At 39.2% G+C, this 16,398-nt stretch overlaps 1 protein-coding gene and 1 long non-coding RNA gene across 3 annotated transcripts; one reads left to right on the top strand and one right to left on the bottom strand.

Moving 5' to 3' along the window:
• Window positions 1-6: 6 nt before the first annotated feature.
• Window positions 7-11,006, bottom strand: brd7 (bromodomain containing 7). Of its 2 annotated transcripts, none has more exons than XM_007552159.2 (17): window positions 10,958-11,006; window positions 10,426-10,619; window positions 9,665-9,758; window positions 9,517-9,574; window positions 9,209-9,353; window positions 8,885-8,995; window positions 8,052-8,221; window positions 7,386-7,500; window positions 7,045-7,120; window positions 6,024-6,131; window positions 5,801-5,936; window positions 3,483-3,594; window positions 3,343-3,387; window positions 2,543-2,624; window positions 1,335-1,478; window positions 827-967; window positions 7-198 (listed from the first exon to the last, which is right to left on the bottom strand). In XM_007552159.2, the coding sequence occupies exons 1-17, from the start codon at window positions 11,004-11,006 to the stop codon at window positions 125-127; spliced, it is 1,854 nt and encodes a 617-aa protein (XP_007552221.1). In that variant the 3' UTR covers window positions 7-124. The 2 variants fall into 2 exon arrangements, with proteins under 2 accessions (XP_007552221.1, XP_007552220.1); XM_007552158.2 differs by having other exon boundaries at window positions 3,343-3,390.
• Window positions 11,007-11,014: 8 nt separating this feature from the next.
• On the top strand, window positions 11,015-13,737 carry LOC103138069 (uncharacterized). The gene is made up of 2 exons (XR_001662115.1): window positions 11,015-11,125; window positions 12,721-13,737. It is a non-coding gene; the product is annotated as an uncharacterized LOC103138069 (long non-coding RNA).
• The last annotated feature ends 2,661 nt before the right edge of the window (window positions 13,738-16,398 follow it).

Consider the following 16,398-nt stretch of genomic DNA (forward strand, 5'->3'; position numbering starts at 1 on the left):
ACAAGGTTTAAATAAGGAAAAAAAAGGTTTATTAATTAAAATGCACACAATAGTCAGACAAAAAAAAAAAAGCACCGTTTGTACAAAACTTAGGTTAATAAACTTAACGAGGCTGGCTGGAATGTCATTTCACTGCGACAAGGTGGCCCATGTCTGGACAGGTGGATGAGGTCTCCATCGGTTCACTCGTCTCATGAACTGAAAGCAGAAAGAAAACCATTATGTGTGGTTTTTCTTTAATATAGGACATAGTGCACCATAAACAATCTGTCTACAATTTTTTATGTGAAAATCACATGGAAGCAGTCGGTAAGAGCCCCAAGGTCTTAGCAGTTTTTCAGAAATTAAGATGTTCCATTCACTTCAATGGGGCCCAACATGACTGCAAAAAAGCTGAATATTCCATAAAACGTAGGAGATGTCAATACCAAAAGACAGCTGTAATGTTCTGAATGAGCGGAATATGGTAAAAGTTGAATGAGTGAAATAGTACAAAGTATGCAGATGTAAAGTGGCAAAAAGGGGAGGAACTCAAGTGTTAATGGCTGCAGCGTTCAAACTAATAAAAGCAGAACAGTGAGGAAAAGGAAAATTAAAAGGAAGGACACAAAGGAATGACGAGAGAAATGAGAAAAGAAAAAAACCTAAAAAAAAAAACAAAAGTACACAAGAAAGAAACACAACTTTTAGAAAATAGAAATCAAGTAAAATAAACATACTTTTCCAAGACCTATTTACTTTTTTTTCCACACTGAAGCACATTCCTTCCAGTTCCAGGCTGTAGGATAAACCTCGGCTACAGTTCGGGTGAGTTAAGACAGTTTACCTGTTGTGAGGTCTATGAGGGGTTCAGGCAGCTCTGGGGGGACGGTGATGCCCATGGCCTTCCTGATGCCGTAGATGCTGCTGACGTCACATGGGGCCACTTGACCTGTCAGCTCCGTCAGGTTTCCTGTAACTTTCTCAGCTGTGTGGGAAGCATAAGAAGTAAGACAGCAGAAGATTATGAGCCAATCACAAAGCAGAGGAAATAAAGGGAATTCATACTGTTTATTTTTGAAGTTATTTAAACCTAAAGCCAAGGGATTTTTAGTTATAAATGATTTCTAATAAAAAGGTCACACTATTCGCTCACACAGAAAGCAGCACATCAAAGGAAAATGCCTCATATCCCTGGGAACTGGGGGCCCCAGTGACTTGAATCAGACCACTGTCTAACCACACCTGTGTTGGATGAATACTGACGAGGTAAATGGAGGGTTGTTGGAGGTCTACAGCTGGTGGTGAGACCCGAGTGCGGGAACAAAGGGGCCCATGCAGCGAGAGGCTCTTACCCAGCTCCAGCTCCTTGGCAGTCGGGGCCAGCAGGCAGATCATGTTAGGCGGCTGCTTGGCACTTAGGCGCTCCCTCTGTACTTCCTGCAAGTTACGCAGCAACTTTGTAGTTTCGTCCAACTTCTGCTGGAAGTGCAGGGCGTCTGTAACAGATAGAGGAGGGTCAGCGCGGAGACTCTGTTAGCACTTCCTCTCGGCTCCTTCTGTTACGTTTGGGTAACCCCCGCAGAAACGGGTTACATTTACATAACACAATGAATCCTTTCATTCTGAATCCTGACAGCATCCCGGTCAAAAACTAACAGTCTGAGATAGAAGTAAATGTATGACAGAGTGAAGAAAAGTCTATTGGTGCCACATTTATTCATTATAATTCATTTACAGTAATTGTATCAGTGTTATTTGCATTAAGTTGAAGCTGCACTTTTTGAGTGGCCTTTTGGTTTTTATGAGAAATATGCAGCGTCTGGCAAAAGTTTTCTTACTCTACAAACAATTTCTCGATTCAAAGCCACAATTTTCAGTGTATATTATTAGGATTGTATGCGGTAGGCATACACTAAGTAGCAGATTATTATGAAATAAAAGGATACATCCAGTTTCAAATATTATGATCAACATGAGTTCATTGTGTTGACTGCCCTCAAAATCAACCATGCTGATTGGCATCATGTTTTTTATTCCATGTTACAATTTTTCTCTCTTTCGCCCTACGCTTTTCTGTCATCATATCTTGCCTTCATAGTGCACCAGTAATTTTTTATTGAGAAGTTGACACTGCTCGGTTATGCAGCTCAACTGACTGAGCCCCATTAAGATGAAAACTTAAGGAACTTGTCAGGTGTATATATTTCCAAACAGAACTGCTATAAAGTGTATTTTGCATCACACACCAGACTGTTTGAACTACTTCTCTTTCCCGTTTTGGGAAAAGCTGCCATCTTTGTTTTCTGTATCAACTGGCTCTGCCTAAGGACAACCAGCAGCGTCCTCTTCTGGTTGGAGGCCAAACTACAACAGCAGTCTAAGAGGAATTAATAGTTAATCGATTGGAGGTCATTTTAATCTAATAAACCATTAACCAACAATGAATCGTAAGTCGATTGTTCGCTTCCCTACCACAGTTATACTTTGTTGTACCAGGAGTTAATTTTCTTGTTCCAAATGTATTCTGTTGCTTCTATAAACAAAGAACTGAGGACTTTACCCCCAGAGAGTTCCTCAGCCACATCCAGGCTTTCAGCAGAACGAGGGACGTCCAGCTTGGCGGATGAGTTGTCCTCGGCTACCTGGGACAGACAGAGGGGGAAAGTCAGATTAGAAAATGCATTCCTCCCTGAACAGGTGATGTGCCAAGAGAACATCAAGGCTTTTTTAAGTCTCTGTTTTTTTTTTTTTTTGTTTTTTTTAATGGAGATGCTGCTTCTCTGATCCAATAAAAATCAAACCTAATCAAAAGCTACAACGACCGAGAAGGGGATGAGTGTAACCTGGAGAGCAGCCAAGAACAGCAAACAGACAGTACAGAGAGTGGCTCTGTGTCTGACGCTGGGGCCAGAGCTTCGGTTTCCTCTGCTGCTCTTAGGAGCGATTGAGCTCTGCAGCCAGCGGGGCCGAATGTGCTGAAGGAAAACACAACCCCCTCCGATTTCTCTAACTGCGGACTGCGAGCGAGGAGCTCTTGAAGGGAAATGTTCTTTCCATGTGTGGATGGATGGCAGTTAACGGCGGGCCCCTGCTGTGTTGACACAGCTGGTTGGTGCAGAAACCATCAGCGGAGGCCATCTATAACACAAATCAAATGAAGGCTCCTCATATGGGGTGTAATGCAGACACACGTGACGGGCTTTCCGCCGAGCAGCAGCCCAGCAGGAGCAGATGAGGATGAGTGGTTCCGGTTTTGTGTTACATTCGTGTCATTCTACACTTAATGTCCATTTCCATTTCTCCTGCTGTGTTAAAAACACAGTGCACAGAAGCGGCTCCAGATTAAAGACAGACTCTCACCTCCACGCCACTCTTCTTCTCCTGTCTGCTTCCTGGCTCCTCTGGCTGCTGGACAAATACGAGCAACAGAAAAGCAACATTGCCCTCAGTTCTGTGGGTTAGGGAGCTGGTAATAGGATGTGATAATAATGGCTGCTTACAGGCTCGGTTTCCTTTAGACATCTTGAATGCTCTCCATTGGTCATCGCATCCAGAAGACTGTCACCCATTTTGTACACGTACTCATCAGATTTGGCTAGGAACTCCGACAAGCTGCCAGAAACACAAAAACAATCTTCTCAACAACAGTTTGTAAACTTCACAACTGCTAACTAGTTTGTTAACAATTTGCTGATAAAACCTGCTGAGAAATTGATTTCAAAACGACTTAAACTTCCCATAAAAATGAATCCTCCACGCAGGATTTCGTGGACAAGTGAGGGCATGTTGCTAACTAGTCACACATTTTCAATTCATTCACTTTTCCGGGGAAAGAACAACACCTTCCCTGGAAAGTGACAGACCCAGACAAACCGCTGGACAAAGTCAGAAAGTGAATATGCAGACATTAACATCTGAGCACATCAAGCTACGTGAAGCCAAAACCACACATGATGGATGATAATGTATCTCAGTTAACCTCCCACATTGGATAACTTAAACAAACAGGCCGTATTTTACTCATTTCATTGCCTTGTTCTCAAACATTGAGGTATTTTAATGAGATTTTGTGTAACAGAACACAGAGAAGTGCATTCTCGTAAGAGCAAGTGAAAGACAAATGTGGATTGAAAAAACCTGAGACATGAATCTGTATTCATTCCCTTCTTACCAGTAACCAGTATACAGACCCATTCAATAAACTAGAATATTATTGAAAAACCCATTTAGTATAGGAACTTTATCGTTAAGCGAAACAGACGCAGATGGCTTTGCACTTACTGTTACATCAGACCAATAAAAAACAGAACTGTAGACTTAATGAAAAGCATGTTTAATGTCTGCTTAAAGGTTCTTATTTTCAAAGGGCACTTTTAATCTGACAAACGAGACACATCGGGACGCATATTATCATTTACTGACTGTATAGGCCAGAGGTCTGCAATCTGCAAGTGGCTCTTAATAATTTGGATTCAGAAAGTGCAGAACCAACATAAAAAATAATAGAAATACAAAAGCAGATTTAGCAGTCCTTTTTCATTTTTTCCATTAAATAAATCCTGCATTAAATTTCCAGAACAGAATGACACAAGTATCACTGGAAACTGTTCTTGTTTCAAATATTTCCCACAAGTAGAAGGAAATGTATCAGTCCTCTTTGTGTAATGTTCTTTTTTTAGTTTTAAAACTTAAAAACAGATACAACATGGCAGCTCTTTAAAAATGACCACAAAACTCTTAGGAAATGTATTTTTATAATAAAATTAAGCTGTATTTTTACAAAGTCTTAACAAAAATGTAAAGTTTTTGGTAGCTGGATTGAGAGCAATAAAAGCTTTCTGCTACTACAAAAAAAATCAATAAAATAAATTAATTAAGTGTGAAAAAACTGGTTTTGGCAGGGCAATATAACTATAGGACACCATTATATTAAACCTTCATACTTTTTTAATGTCAAAAGAAAAAACATGTTATCTATTATAGTGGCTGCAGCCTATATTTTGTCTGATGAAAAAAAACAACAGTCTCCTCGCGCCTTAATCCCCCCTGCTGAAACACCCGGCCTGCTTTAACTGATCAGCTGACCTGCCGAGTTAATATGAGGTGGGATTTCTGGGTCACTAAGCAGTCAGTATTTGCTCTGTTCCCTGACATCAGACAAAGAAAAACGTGTGAACATCTTTTGTTGGGACGCGAGTCGTGCCCTGTAAGCTGAAAGCGAGCTAACAAGCCTTACGTAACTAGACTATTAGCAATCTGGTAAAAGGAAGGGATAGGACCACCAGTTCCCATGATGCATTTGGGTTTAAGAGTCAGCCTATGGTGATGACAGTGTTTGCTCAAAAAGACAGAAACATCTGGGCTGCAATTTCCTGTTAGAAGTGACTTGAATGGGACATTGTGGCATCTGCTGATTCTCACTGGTTATGCTACAGAGATTGAAACACGAGACATTAAGTGTCCATTTCGGAAATTAGATGAATACATGAAGACTTAATTACAAATGATTACCATCTTCCCTTTGGCACAAAGTAGTTCTCCTTTGAGCAGACTCTGAACTTTGGAACTTTGCTAACCTTTTTTTCATAAAACAAACCAACAACAGAAGGTCCCATTCATGTATTGTATTAAACCTGAGCTGTACTGTGAGACCTGAGGGTCAGGTTGTGTCTGCAGCTGTTGGCTAATCTCTGCTAGTCTGGATAAAGTCAAAAAAAAAAAAAAAAAAGGGGGAACATCTGGCCAGGAGTCAGTGAGGAATGCCTATAATGACGTTGCCAGTAAATCCCACTGCGCCTGTGGTCGCGCTGCAGCATACCTGTCTGAGCCCTGCAGACTGGACTCTTCTCCGTAGAACGAGTAGATGAGGTCTGAGTCGTCCTTGCTGACGTTGGCGAAGCTGGAGTCGTACGCCGGTGCGTAGGATGTGAACGGGCCGTAGCTCAAGTAGGACACTGTGAAGAGTTTGTAACGCATCAGAAATCTCTCTGTCAGCTGCTCAGACGATACGAGGCGAGATGAGCTTGAAGCAGCTCGTTTACCTGGAGTAACTCTGTTCCTTTTGTCCTCCCTGAAGCTCTGCAGGCTGTTCACGCCGTTCTGCAGCCGATTGGACATCATGACCAGTTTCACTGGACAGTAGCCAACGTCTGAGCAGATGACATTTAACCGTTGCTTTTATTATTAGAAGATCTGCATTAATGTGTTCCAAAAGCAAGACCGTATAAATATTAAATGTCTTACACAATGATTGTTTTTGCACTGGCAGTCTAACATTTATTGGTTCCCCTGGTAAATATTAGTAAAAAATTATATAAATCCTTAAAATGTCAATGCAGAAGCATAATCTCTCACCAAATTAAAACCTGGGAAAACTTGATGATAAAAAAGAAATGCACTTTGATTGGAATACTGTAGGGAGCAAAATGGTCCCTGGGCATTGCAGAGATTTTACTGTACTTAAGTGTGCTTTTTCCACACATTCTTTCTTCGTGCAACTCCACACCCACCTGGAGTGTTTGCTGTGTACGAGCGCAGTCCGAGTCTCATCTGACCAATTCAGATAACTCTAGTTATTGTCCTACTCCACAGACATACATTTGTGATGGTAGGACAGCCAAAGCTCTTTTTTTCTGAAAACAACACCTATTTAGAGAAAGTACAAAGCATCTCATGGTTGCTATGGAGACCAGACAACAGCCTTCTTTCGTGTGGTTCTCCAACAGTGAGCTTTAAAGATTTGTTTTACTCACCCTACTCCATTTTCTCACTGGGAGTTATATCTCAGAGAAACAGAGTCAACATTTCTTAAAAATTGGCCTCGGTTACATTTCTTTTAAACAGACTGCTACAGATACCACTTTAAATATTTCTGCTTCAAATTGGTATTTCTTAATTTGATACAGTTTGTTCCCCACTTTCCTTAAAAGGTTACATTTTTCAAAGATTGTTATACTGCAATAAAAGAACAAGTTATTTTAAGATTTATTGGCAAACCATCTTTACTAGGTTTGCCAATAAACAAGGACCAAACTTTCTGTGACAGATTGACATTGTTTGTACCCCCAGGTGACGGATCGGCTGGGTTGAGGACGGCGAGAGTCGTGGAGCCATCAGACTTCCGCCTTGCAAACTCCAACTGTAAGACAAATAAATTATCACTCTCTCATAAAAAAAAAACGCCAAAAACATAAATAGTAATATACATTTTCCAAAATACAATAATTTAACAAAAATATGTGTCGTCACAAGGTTAATGTTATGGATTATTGCTGAACTGATGACTTTTGAATGATCTGCAGCATCTTTTCTTGTCACACTGCCAGCTGAAGAAATGAATGCTTTTAAAGGAAGACAAATTAGCTGAAATAAAAAAAGCTTTCCCGCGAATTCTTGCTTCTTACATCGCACTGCACCACTCTGTTCGACAGCTTTCCTCCAGACTCCTCAATGACCTTGCGGATTTCCTCCAGCTCTTTCTCGGCCTTTGCCGCCTCGTCCTTGGAGTCTTTGTCTTGTCTGCAAAGGAATTTCAAATTGAAGAGGTGAGGATGAGACAATTTGACAATGAGTCGATATTTTTGGAGCAGCAGCAAACGGCGACAAACAATAATGCAGGAAGGAAGTCTGCGTATTTAAACGCTGCTTTTGTTACACTCTTCATCCATTTGATTCGATTCCCTGACGTCAACAAATGTCATCAAGATGCAACAGGCTCATAAAGATTGTTGTGGACATGGTGAGTCTTCATGCAGCAAAAAAGAAAGAAGCTAAATTCAAGAAAAATATGTACAGCAACAGGAGCAGACACGTCCTAGCTTGCCATCGGGCATTCCTCACATTCTCATTATGCAGCTCTGCAGTAAAAAAAACCCAAACTTTACGCAGTGACTGAGTGGGAATGCTCTCATAAACACACAACATGCTGTTTCTGATTAGTCTTCTTAGAAAGCTAACAATATTTCACCCTTCACTCAAAGCTTATGCATCTTTTACACAGATATTTAAAGGTCTAATGTGTCGAGTTGCAGGTTATCAGTGGAAGGTGTGACGTTGGCAAGTTGAAGCACCTTGGAGTGCTGGGCGTCTGGGAGCGCTCGCTGCTCCCTGCAGCCATGGCTCCCTCCTTGCTCTGGTCTGAGCTGGTGACTCCTTGGTCCTCTGACTTCACCGGTTGTTTGGCAAAGCCGTCAAGGCCAGACATAAAATTTATGCTCTGCTTTAGACTGTCCAGCCTTTCCTATTGGAGGAACAACAACAAAAAACACTTAGTGGCCTAGAGAGGAAAAGCAAATGGGTAAAGAAAATAATTCCCTTTACTGTATGGTAGAAAAGTCCAGTTCTGGTGTCCTGAAAGTTTTAGCTGTGTGCTCACTTCGACACAGCTGACTCTAGTTGATTTACCGCTCCAACATGTTATCAAGCTCTGCACAGGTCTGTTAATTAACTATTAAATTGATGATGGTGTGTTGAATCTGTAACAGGCCTTTCCAGAAACAACACCACTGCAGTATGAAAAGTTCAGATGACGTTCTCTAGTGCCCTCATGTGTTGGATCAATGCAATATCAAGTCTACTTACTCAACTCCCTTTTGTCTCTAAAGGAAACACACAGCTATTATTGGATATATTATAAAGCTGTGTTCCTCACCATCTACTTCACTTCGGATAATTTTCCTACCAGGTTAATCTGTTGAAAGAGAATTTAAATAAAAGTTTTTCTACTCTAAATAGTCTTGCAAGTCTCTGTCGTGTTCATCTGAAGACTCTTATCACAAAACAAACCCTGGTTTTCTAACATGAGCTGATGTTAGAGGATGTACTTATTCTGGCTGTACAATTTTGGACTGAAATCCACGGGGAAAAGGAAAATACAGACACATTTCTATGAGGAGACTCGTACCTGGCTCAGGATCTTCATTCCAGAGTATAACAGTTTTCGAGCTGCCTTATGGTAGATTGTCTCTGGTTTGTTGTAAATCATGGCATTCTCACACATAATTCTGAAGTCTGCCTACGGCAACAACAAATCCAGCACCAAGCATTAGACAAGATATGAAAAAAATATATATATATTTAAGCAACAGGTTCAGCACCTTGCAAGAATTGTGTATTTCATTCATAAAATAAAAGATACTTGGAAAATTCAAAGAGTTAAGAATCTTTTCTGACAGTAAAACATCTTGTGGAGTTGTACGTCTGATCTCTGGTTTACCTACGCACTTACTTTGAGTTCGTCTAATGACTGATAGAACTCTTTCTTGACTTTGTCCTTCATTGTACTGAAGTCCATCGGGCGTTTAATAATTGAAGAGTAACCAGGTGCAATGAGGTCGGTCACCGGAAATGCAAAGAATGCATTGGGGTCTTTCCTGCAGTGTAAACACATTTCATTCACATATGAACCAAAGCATAGACAAAAACAGATACATGCAGACAGAAAGGGCGATGACTGGGGTTCTCAGCTCTGTGAGGGGAGTTTGCTTATACATGCACAATAATTAATTAAAGAACACTTAGAACCATGTACTGCACCTTTGAAGCTGCCTGATGAGCTGATTCAAAGCTTCCTGCAGAGGTGTCTGCTCTTTTTCTGCAAACACGGACATCAGATGGATATTAAAAAATACTTATAAGCTTTGAGAAAGGAAGTTGGAATAAAGTATAGACATTTTGAAACTACCTTCCAGTTTATCCAGCTCTGAACGAATAGGAGTTCTGCTCTGCTCTTTGTCTTCTTCCCCATCTGCATCATGTCCCTTCTTCTTTTTAGTCGTCTAACATGAACAGAGACAATATTCGCCTTCATAGCAGCAAGTCCATTTGCAAGGATAATCATCTCCTACGGTCGTGGCCAAAAGATTTGAAACTAACAGTTTTGTTTTTCATAAACTACAACATTGCTTGAAGGTTTCATGGTCAGAAAAGTTTAAATTAATCATTTTTTTATTATCATTTTGGATCCCCACTTTTCACAGTTTCAAATGTAAACTGAATGACATGTATAACACCAAAACTTGGCCTTTCAAAACACTGTTGTTTTCTGAATTATTAACCTACATACGCCATGATTTCTGCACATTTTCAAGACAAAATTTCCTACCTGCCCAGGTTCAGATTTTCAGTTATCAATCCTTGGAAAAAGAAATGACTGGATGCATTGAGATGGACAGATTAATGGCTATAATCTTTAAGTCATAACGCAAAGGATTAGTTACAGAAATACAAATATTTGACCTATTCTATTTTTTCTCCATGCTTATCCAGGATTGGAAGATACTTAAAATGTGCTCTTCGAATCATGATGCTGATATAGTATAAAAGTAAACTTTCAAAGTTTGTGAAAAACAAGATTTCTGTTTCCTTTGTTCTGTTCTGTACTCTTTCTTTAGTGTGTGTTTATGTATGTATATATATATGTGTGTGTGTGTGTGTACTGTTTACCTTTTTCTTCCCTCTGTCTTCCTCTGGAGAGCCGAAGCTCCTGTCTTTATCTTTCTTCTTTTTCTTCTTCTTGTCTTTGGGTTTGTCGCTGTCCGCGGGTTGCTCCTCATAAAAAGTGTCCAGACTGGAACTTCCGGTCGTGACTTCGTTCCCGGACACCTTTAACACCAGCTTCAGCGGTCTGTCTCCGTATTCTGGGAGCATCAAATCAATAAGAGTCAGTGGGTCAATGCGTCTCAAAGAATCAACAATGTCTGTTCGTCCTGACAGCTCAGGGGATGAAATGAACAGCTACCAGAGAGGTAAGGCATGTTGCAACTCCTATTCAACCAACATATCGCTAACACTGTTTATAAACACAGACACATTCAGGAAATAGTCCCATAAATTAACGTAGCTGATAAATAGTTTCCGAGCTAACGCTATTATGTTGCTATCATAGCGGGAAGACAATTAATTCTACATATTTTTCAACAAAAAAGCTATAAAAATACTATATAAATAACACAACCAAAGATATGAACTAAAATACCTTCATATGCATGTTTTTCGGACTTGTGCTTTTTGTGCTTCTTGCCCATTGTTTGTATATTAGCCACCGGCTGCTAACTCTTCTCAGAAGACCGTGTTAGCGGAAGCATTATGGTGAGAGACAGCGGACTGCAGCGCCACCTGGCGGCAAGGCGGAGATCACACGCCGGTTTGTACACTATAGCAGCCAGGAGAGGGCGCTTCAGGCTTGGTATTAATGTCGATAGGCTTCACTCCTCACCTAATCCCGCTTTAATTTAAAATCTGGGATTTGTGTAAACCTACAGGAGATTTTGAACAAGGATAGACAACTATATTGCACATGTGCAGGACCTTGCAAAAGTATTTTTCAGACAGCTATTGGCCAAGCACTCCACAAATCCATCTTTTATAGAAAAACGGCAAAAAAAACAAACAAACAAACAAAAAAACAAAACAAATCTTAGACTTGTTCTCAGTCGCTTTGATGCATTTCTCACAACTAATAATCCCCACACGTCTTCTAATCAGTGAAAGCTGAGGTTCACTTGGAAGAAATTGTTCAATTTGCAAAATATCTTCAGGAAAGAATGACAAAAAAACTGCATGAAATTCACAGGGTTTGACAACTGGTCAGCCTTTTTATATGTGATGACTCAAGCAGCTCAATTAGTTTATAGGAAATTACTGTTCAGCATTTATAGGTAGTTAATTTTGAATTGATAATGTTGGAAACAACAGAGAATTGTATGGATGCATTCAATACATGTCCAATCAAGAATTAATAGTGAGGAAAATTGCTGTTCACAAGTGTTCTCCATTCGAATGGGCTGAGCTTTTGCCATTTTACATTAAAAAAGACAAAAATTTCAGTCTCTAAATGAAATAAGCTGGGAGTAAAAAGAAAATAACCAATTATAAAGAGATTAAATGCAGCTGTTTTATCAGTTATTGATATTTTTTGTGCGGGTCATTGTAAAGTCAATTTTTCATGCATATTTTTGTTTTATTTTATCTGAACTCCAAATTCTAGAAAAGCATTTGTTTCAAAAGGAAACAAAAGAAATCCAGTAGAAGAAATAAACCGTTAGAAGAGAATAAAATGAATTTCTTAGTGCCCTAGATGAGTAACCTAAAGCAGTAGAGGTAGTGATAAGATTTCTGGCACAGTTTTACCCACATTAAAGGGACAGAAAGAAGGACAAGAGATGTCCCAGATGAAACCCATGAAAGTGTTTTAGATGGTTCTGTTTTTTTCTGTCTGTGTGGGAAGGGGATACGGTGCATAAAGGCTCACAACTTTTTAATAACAAAGACTATTTTTGCATTAATAAATAACCCATGGATTTGGAAAACACTGAAGGAATTTTAGTACAAGCAAGAAAATTCAAGAAGCAGAAAGAAACAATAATAATCAAAGGAACTTTCCACAGAACTTCTCAGTTCACAGTCATGGAAATGAGCTCATCATTTCCATATTTCTTAATATAAAACAAGGTGTAAAAGCCTCATAAACTTCCCTCGTTTCGATGTGAGCAGCTGCGTTCCTGCACCCTCCAAGCTCTAGGAAGTGTCATGAAAATTTCAGGGCTGCAGCACAGGTGTGAAATTGTCTTTAGGTAGCCTTTCTCTAATATTCCTGGTATGAAAGCAAACATGCGTTTGTATTGGTGGCCTTTTTTTATAGCTTTTAGTTGTAAATACATTCAGTGGATCATGTTTAAATTAGCCAGTGTAATCTCCAATGGCAGACAAATGACACTCTGTTGGATTTGTGTTTCGCAGGACTCTGTAGAGTCTGGAGCTTCCCTGCCTGTCTGTCTGCCTTGCGGAGCTGTTATGCTCTGTTAAATCGGCACATATTGTACTGGCTGATGAATGACAGATGTTTTATTCATGGAGGAAAGATAGTGTACATTCTTTGAAGCACATTCCAGGTTTCACGACGAGGGTACAGGATGGGGGCAGACGGTTTGAAAGGAAAGAAGACTGCCTGAATTCACCATTTCAGCCATTCCTGCCTGCAGATGAAAAGGTGATTCTGACAGTCTGTTGATGCTTCAGTCTCGTATCTGGGCAAACCCATCCCCAGCAAATTATGTCTTGATCTGTGTCGCGAAGAATGTTTCAGACCGCATTCCTTACGCTCAGCTGGGACATCTGACTGGTGCTCTGATGAAGCAAACACTGGAAGAACAAATACAGTGCAATGCATTTCTTACCCCTTGAACTTTTTCTTGCTTTGTTTTGCCACCTTACAACCACAAACTTCAATGTGCTATATTGACCTTTCAACAGAGAGACAAGCAGTAACTAGTGCAAAATTTCAAGGAAACAAATGCATTTTTTTTTTACAAAGAAAAGTAATCTGAATAGCTTGGACAGCATTCAATTTTAAGTCTTTTCACACATTCTTAACTGGATTAATATCTGGATTTTGACTGGGCTATTGTAAAACATTAATATATTTTGAACTAAACCATTTCATCGCACCTCTGGCTGCATCTTTTTGGTCATTTTCCTGCAGAAAGATGAGCCTCTGTCCCAGTCTCAACTCTTTTACAACTTCTAACAGATCTTCTTTCAGTTTTGCCCTGCTCATGACTTTCTCCATGTTCCGATTAGTTCCGACCAACAAAGCATCCCACAGCATGAGTCAACCACCACCTTCCTATCACATGCTGGTTTAGATTTTAATTTATAAAAAAAGAGAGAAAATGGGTGTATTCTGTTTGTTTTTACTTCACAACTGCACAATTATTTGTGAAATACAGTCAAAATAAAACATGGTGAGGTTTTTGACTGGAATGTATCAAACTATTACAAGGCACTTTAGCTTGCAGACAAAGTAGAAGAACCTACAAACAGTTTCACACCACATTCAAATAGCAGCTGACAGTTACAGCAAGTAAAAGTGGATGTGCAGAGCATCATGGAAAAAACCCATCATAGAGTAAACTCAGTAGAATGCTGTGATTGTTGGTAAATGATTTCTATAACTGGACTGATTACATTATTTATTATCCTAGTTATTTTTTGTTTAATACAGCATGTACACTGCTCAAAAAAATAAAGGGAACACTCAAATAACACATCCTAGATCTGAATAAATGAAATATTCTCATTGAATACTTTGTTCTGTACAAAGTTGAATGTGCTGACAACAAAATCACACAAAAATCATCAATGGAAATCAAATTTATTAACCAATGGAGGCCTGGATTTGGAGCCACACACAAAATTAAAGAGAAATGATCCCCTTATTTGCATGAGCAGCATATTAAAATGTATTAATTGAGTTTAGCAGAGCTGCTAGGCCTGAATATTTAGCATCTGTATCACCTCAGCTTTACCTCTGTTCTGCCTTAAAACGTGTAAAAACCTAGAATTCATATGTTTTTGCATTGAGAAACAGAAGTTGTATGTGTACTCCTGTGAAGGTAATTGTTGCTATCGAGAGGAAGTTCAGTGTTTTGGGAAGTTAAAGTTTTTCATGCAAAGAGAACTAAGGAACTTTGAACTTTGAAAAGATTTCTCTGGTACTGCAACAGCAGAGTGTCAATCCTTCATCTGCAGAACCAGACTGCTGGAGTGGAGGGATCGTTAACTCCGGCTCAAACAATTTTTATTGCAGTGTGGCGAACTTACGAAAGCAAATGATGCATTTAGAAGAAAAACTTTGTGCCGTGTGAAATATTTTGATTTTACCTTAATTTTGGGAATTCTGACACAATGAATTGACGATTAAAAACAAACAAAATGAAATAAATAACATGGTTTAGGATTCAGCATAGTCATCCAATGGAAAGATTACATATTTTTAGTCAATGTTTAAATGTGTCTTTTCTATAATTGAGGTGTGGAACAAAATGCACAATATCGAATCAATAATACATAGATCTGTTGTACAATATTGCATTATTTCAAAAGCAACAATTGCTCTCTTCAACAATCAAACTTTTCAGAAAATGACATTTTTTCTATGCTAAAGATAACATATTTGGTTACAAGCCGTTTTGGACCATTTTTACTAAATATGTATTAGTCCAACCACAGACAGATGGAACAAGTTTCAATGGAGTCAAACACAAGAAAACAAAATAAAGCATAAATTTACTGCTGTTGCATACAAGTAAAATAAATAAATTATTTCAACATTAACTCCAGTTTTACAAATTTATTTTGACCCCAGTATAATTTTCAGTAAAAGTCAGAATTGTATAGTTTCGTCACCTTGCAGTGTATTGCACTGCAGTGGCAGCGTAACCTCAAACTGAAATATGTTAAAAAAAATGTACAAATATTTTATTCTGATTACATGGGATTTTATGAATAAATGTAAAACATATATATATACTGTATATATGTTTATATATATATGTTAGACAAAATCACCAGTGGCACTTTTGCTATAATTTAATATATTTTTTCTGTGTTGCAGTGGTGTGTTCATCTTTAATATCTGAAAATATTATTTAAGTAACATTTGATCATGGACGTTTAAGATTATTCTAATAATTAACCACATCGTATGGCTTTGAGGTGGAGGAAAGTCATTTTAAAGAATCTGTCCTTCAACACTGTAAAACCGCAGCAGTTTATCAGTCTGATTACAGCAACCTATCATCCAGTATCCATCCGCTCTGCAGCTCCAAGGAGGTCATGAGAGCCAACTGCTCCGGTCCAGTCACGAAGCTGCACAAGTCTTGGAAGCCCTTGGATTAAAAAGGGCTCAGTTACACCAAACAGGGTTAACAAATGGCAGATGTTGTGAAATTCATTATCCTCTGTCACAACAGAGGAGCGGCGGGGACCAGAAGACCATTTCCACATGAAAGCCATGTCCCAACAGAACCATGAGAAATGGCGTCCCACTCTGCAGATGGGATTGGAGCTGGGATGGTTTAGCCTTTGAACATGCAACACAACTAAATCACAAATAGGCATAACAAAGGCTGGCTTTAAAGAGTTTATCTGCTCCACACATGGACTGTGTGAACCAAACAAACAAAATTGTGGTGGATGTGTATTGGGAAATATCTTTTGTTCAAAATTAGAATTGTTAGTTATATTTAAGTTAAAGCTTTAGGCTCCTAGGTAAACCATTTCATCCCCAGAGCATGATGATAGTGCCACCACTCTGTATTCATCTCCTTTAGGCAAAATGCTTATTTTAGTCTCTTTTGATCAGAGCGCCTCCTTTAACATGTTTGCTGTGTCCCCTATCTGACTTGTTGTAAGTTGTAGAGGGAAATTACAGTCACTAAGTTTCAGAAATCCAACAATACTGCCACTCTGTCAGTAAGGCCAGATTTGTGGAGTTCATGCCTAATAGCAGATTCTCCTGCCTGAGGATCTCTGCAACTCCTCCAAAGTAACTATGACCCTTATGATTCTCAGATTATCAATCAAATTTATCTCTGCAGCACATTTCAGCAATAAGGCAGTTCAAAGTGCTTTACA

The sequence above is a fragment of the Poecilia formosa genome, unplaced genomic scaffold, assembly GCF_000485575.1.
Source record: "Poecilia formosa unplaced genomic scaffold, Poecilia_formosa-5.1.2 Scaffold46, whole genome shotgun sequence".
Lineage (NCBI taxonomy): Eukaryota > Metazoa > Chordata > Actinopteri > Cyprinodontiformes > Poeciliidae > Poecilia > Poecilia formosa.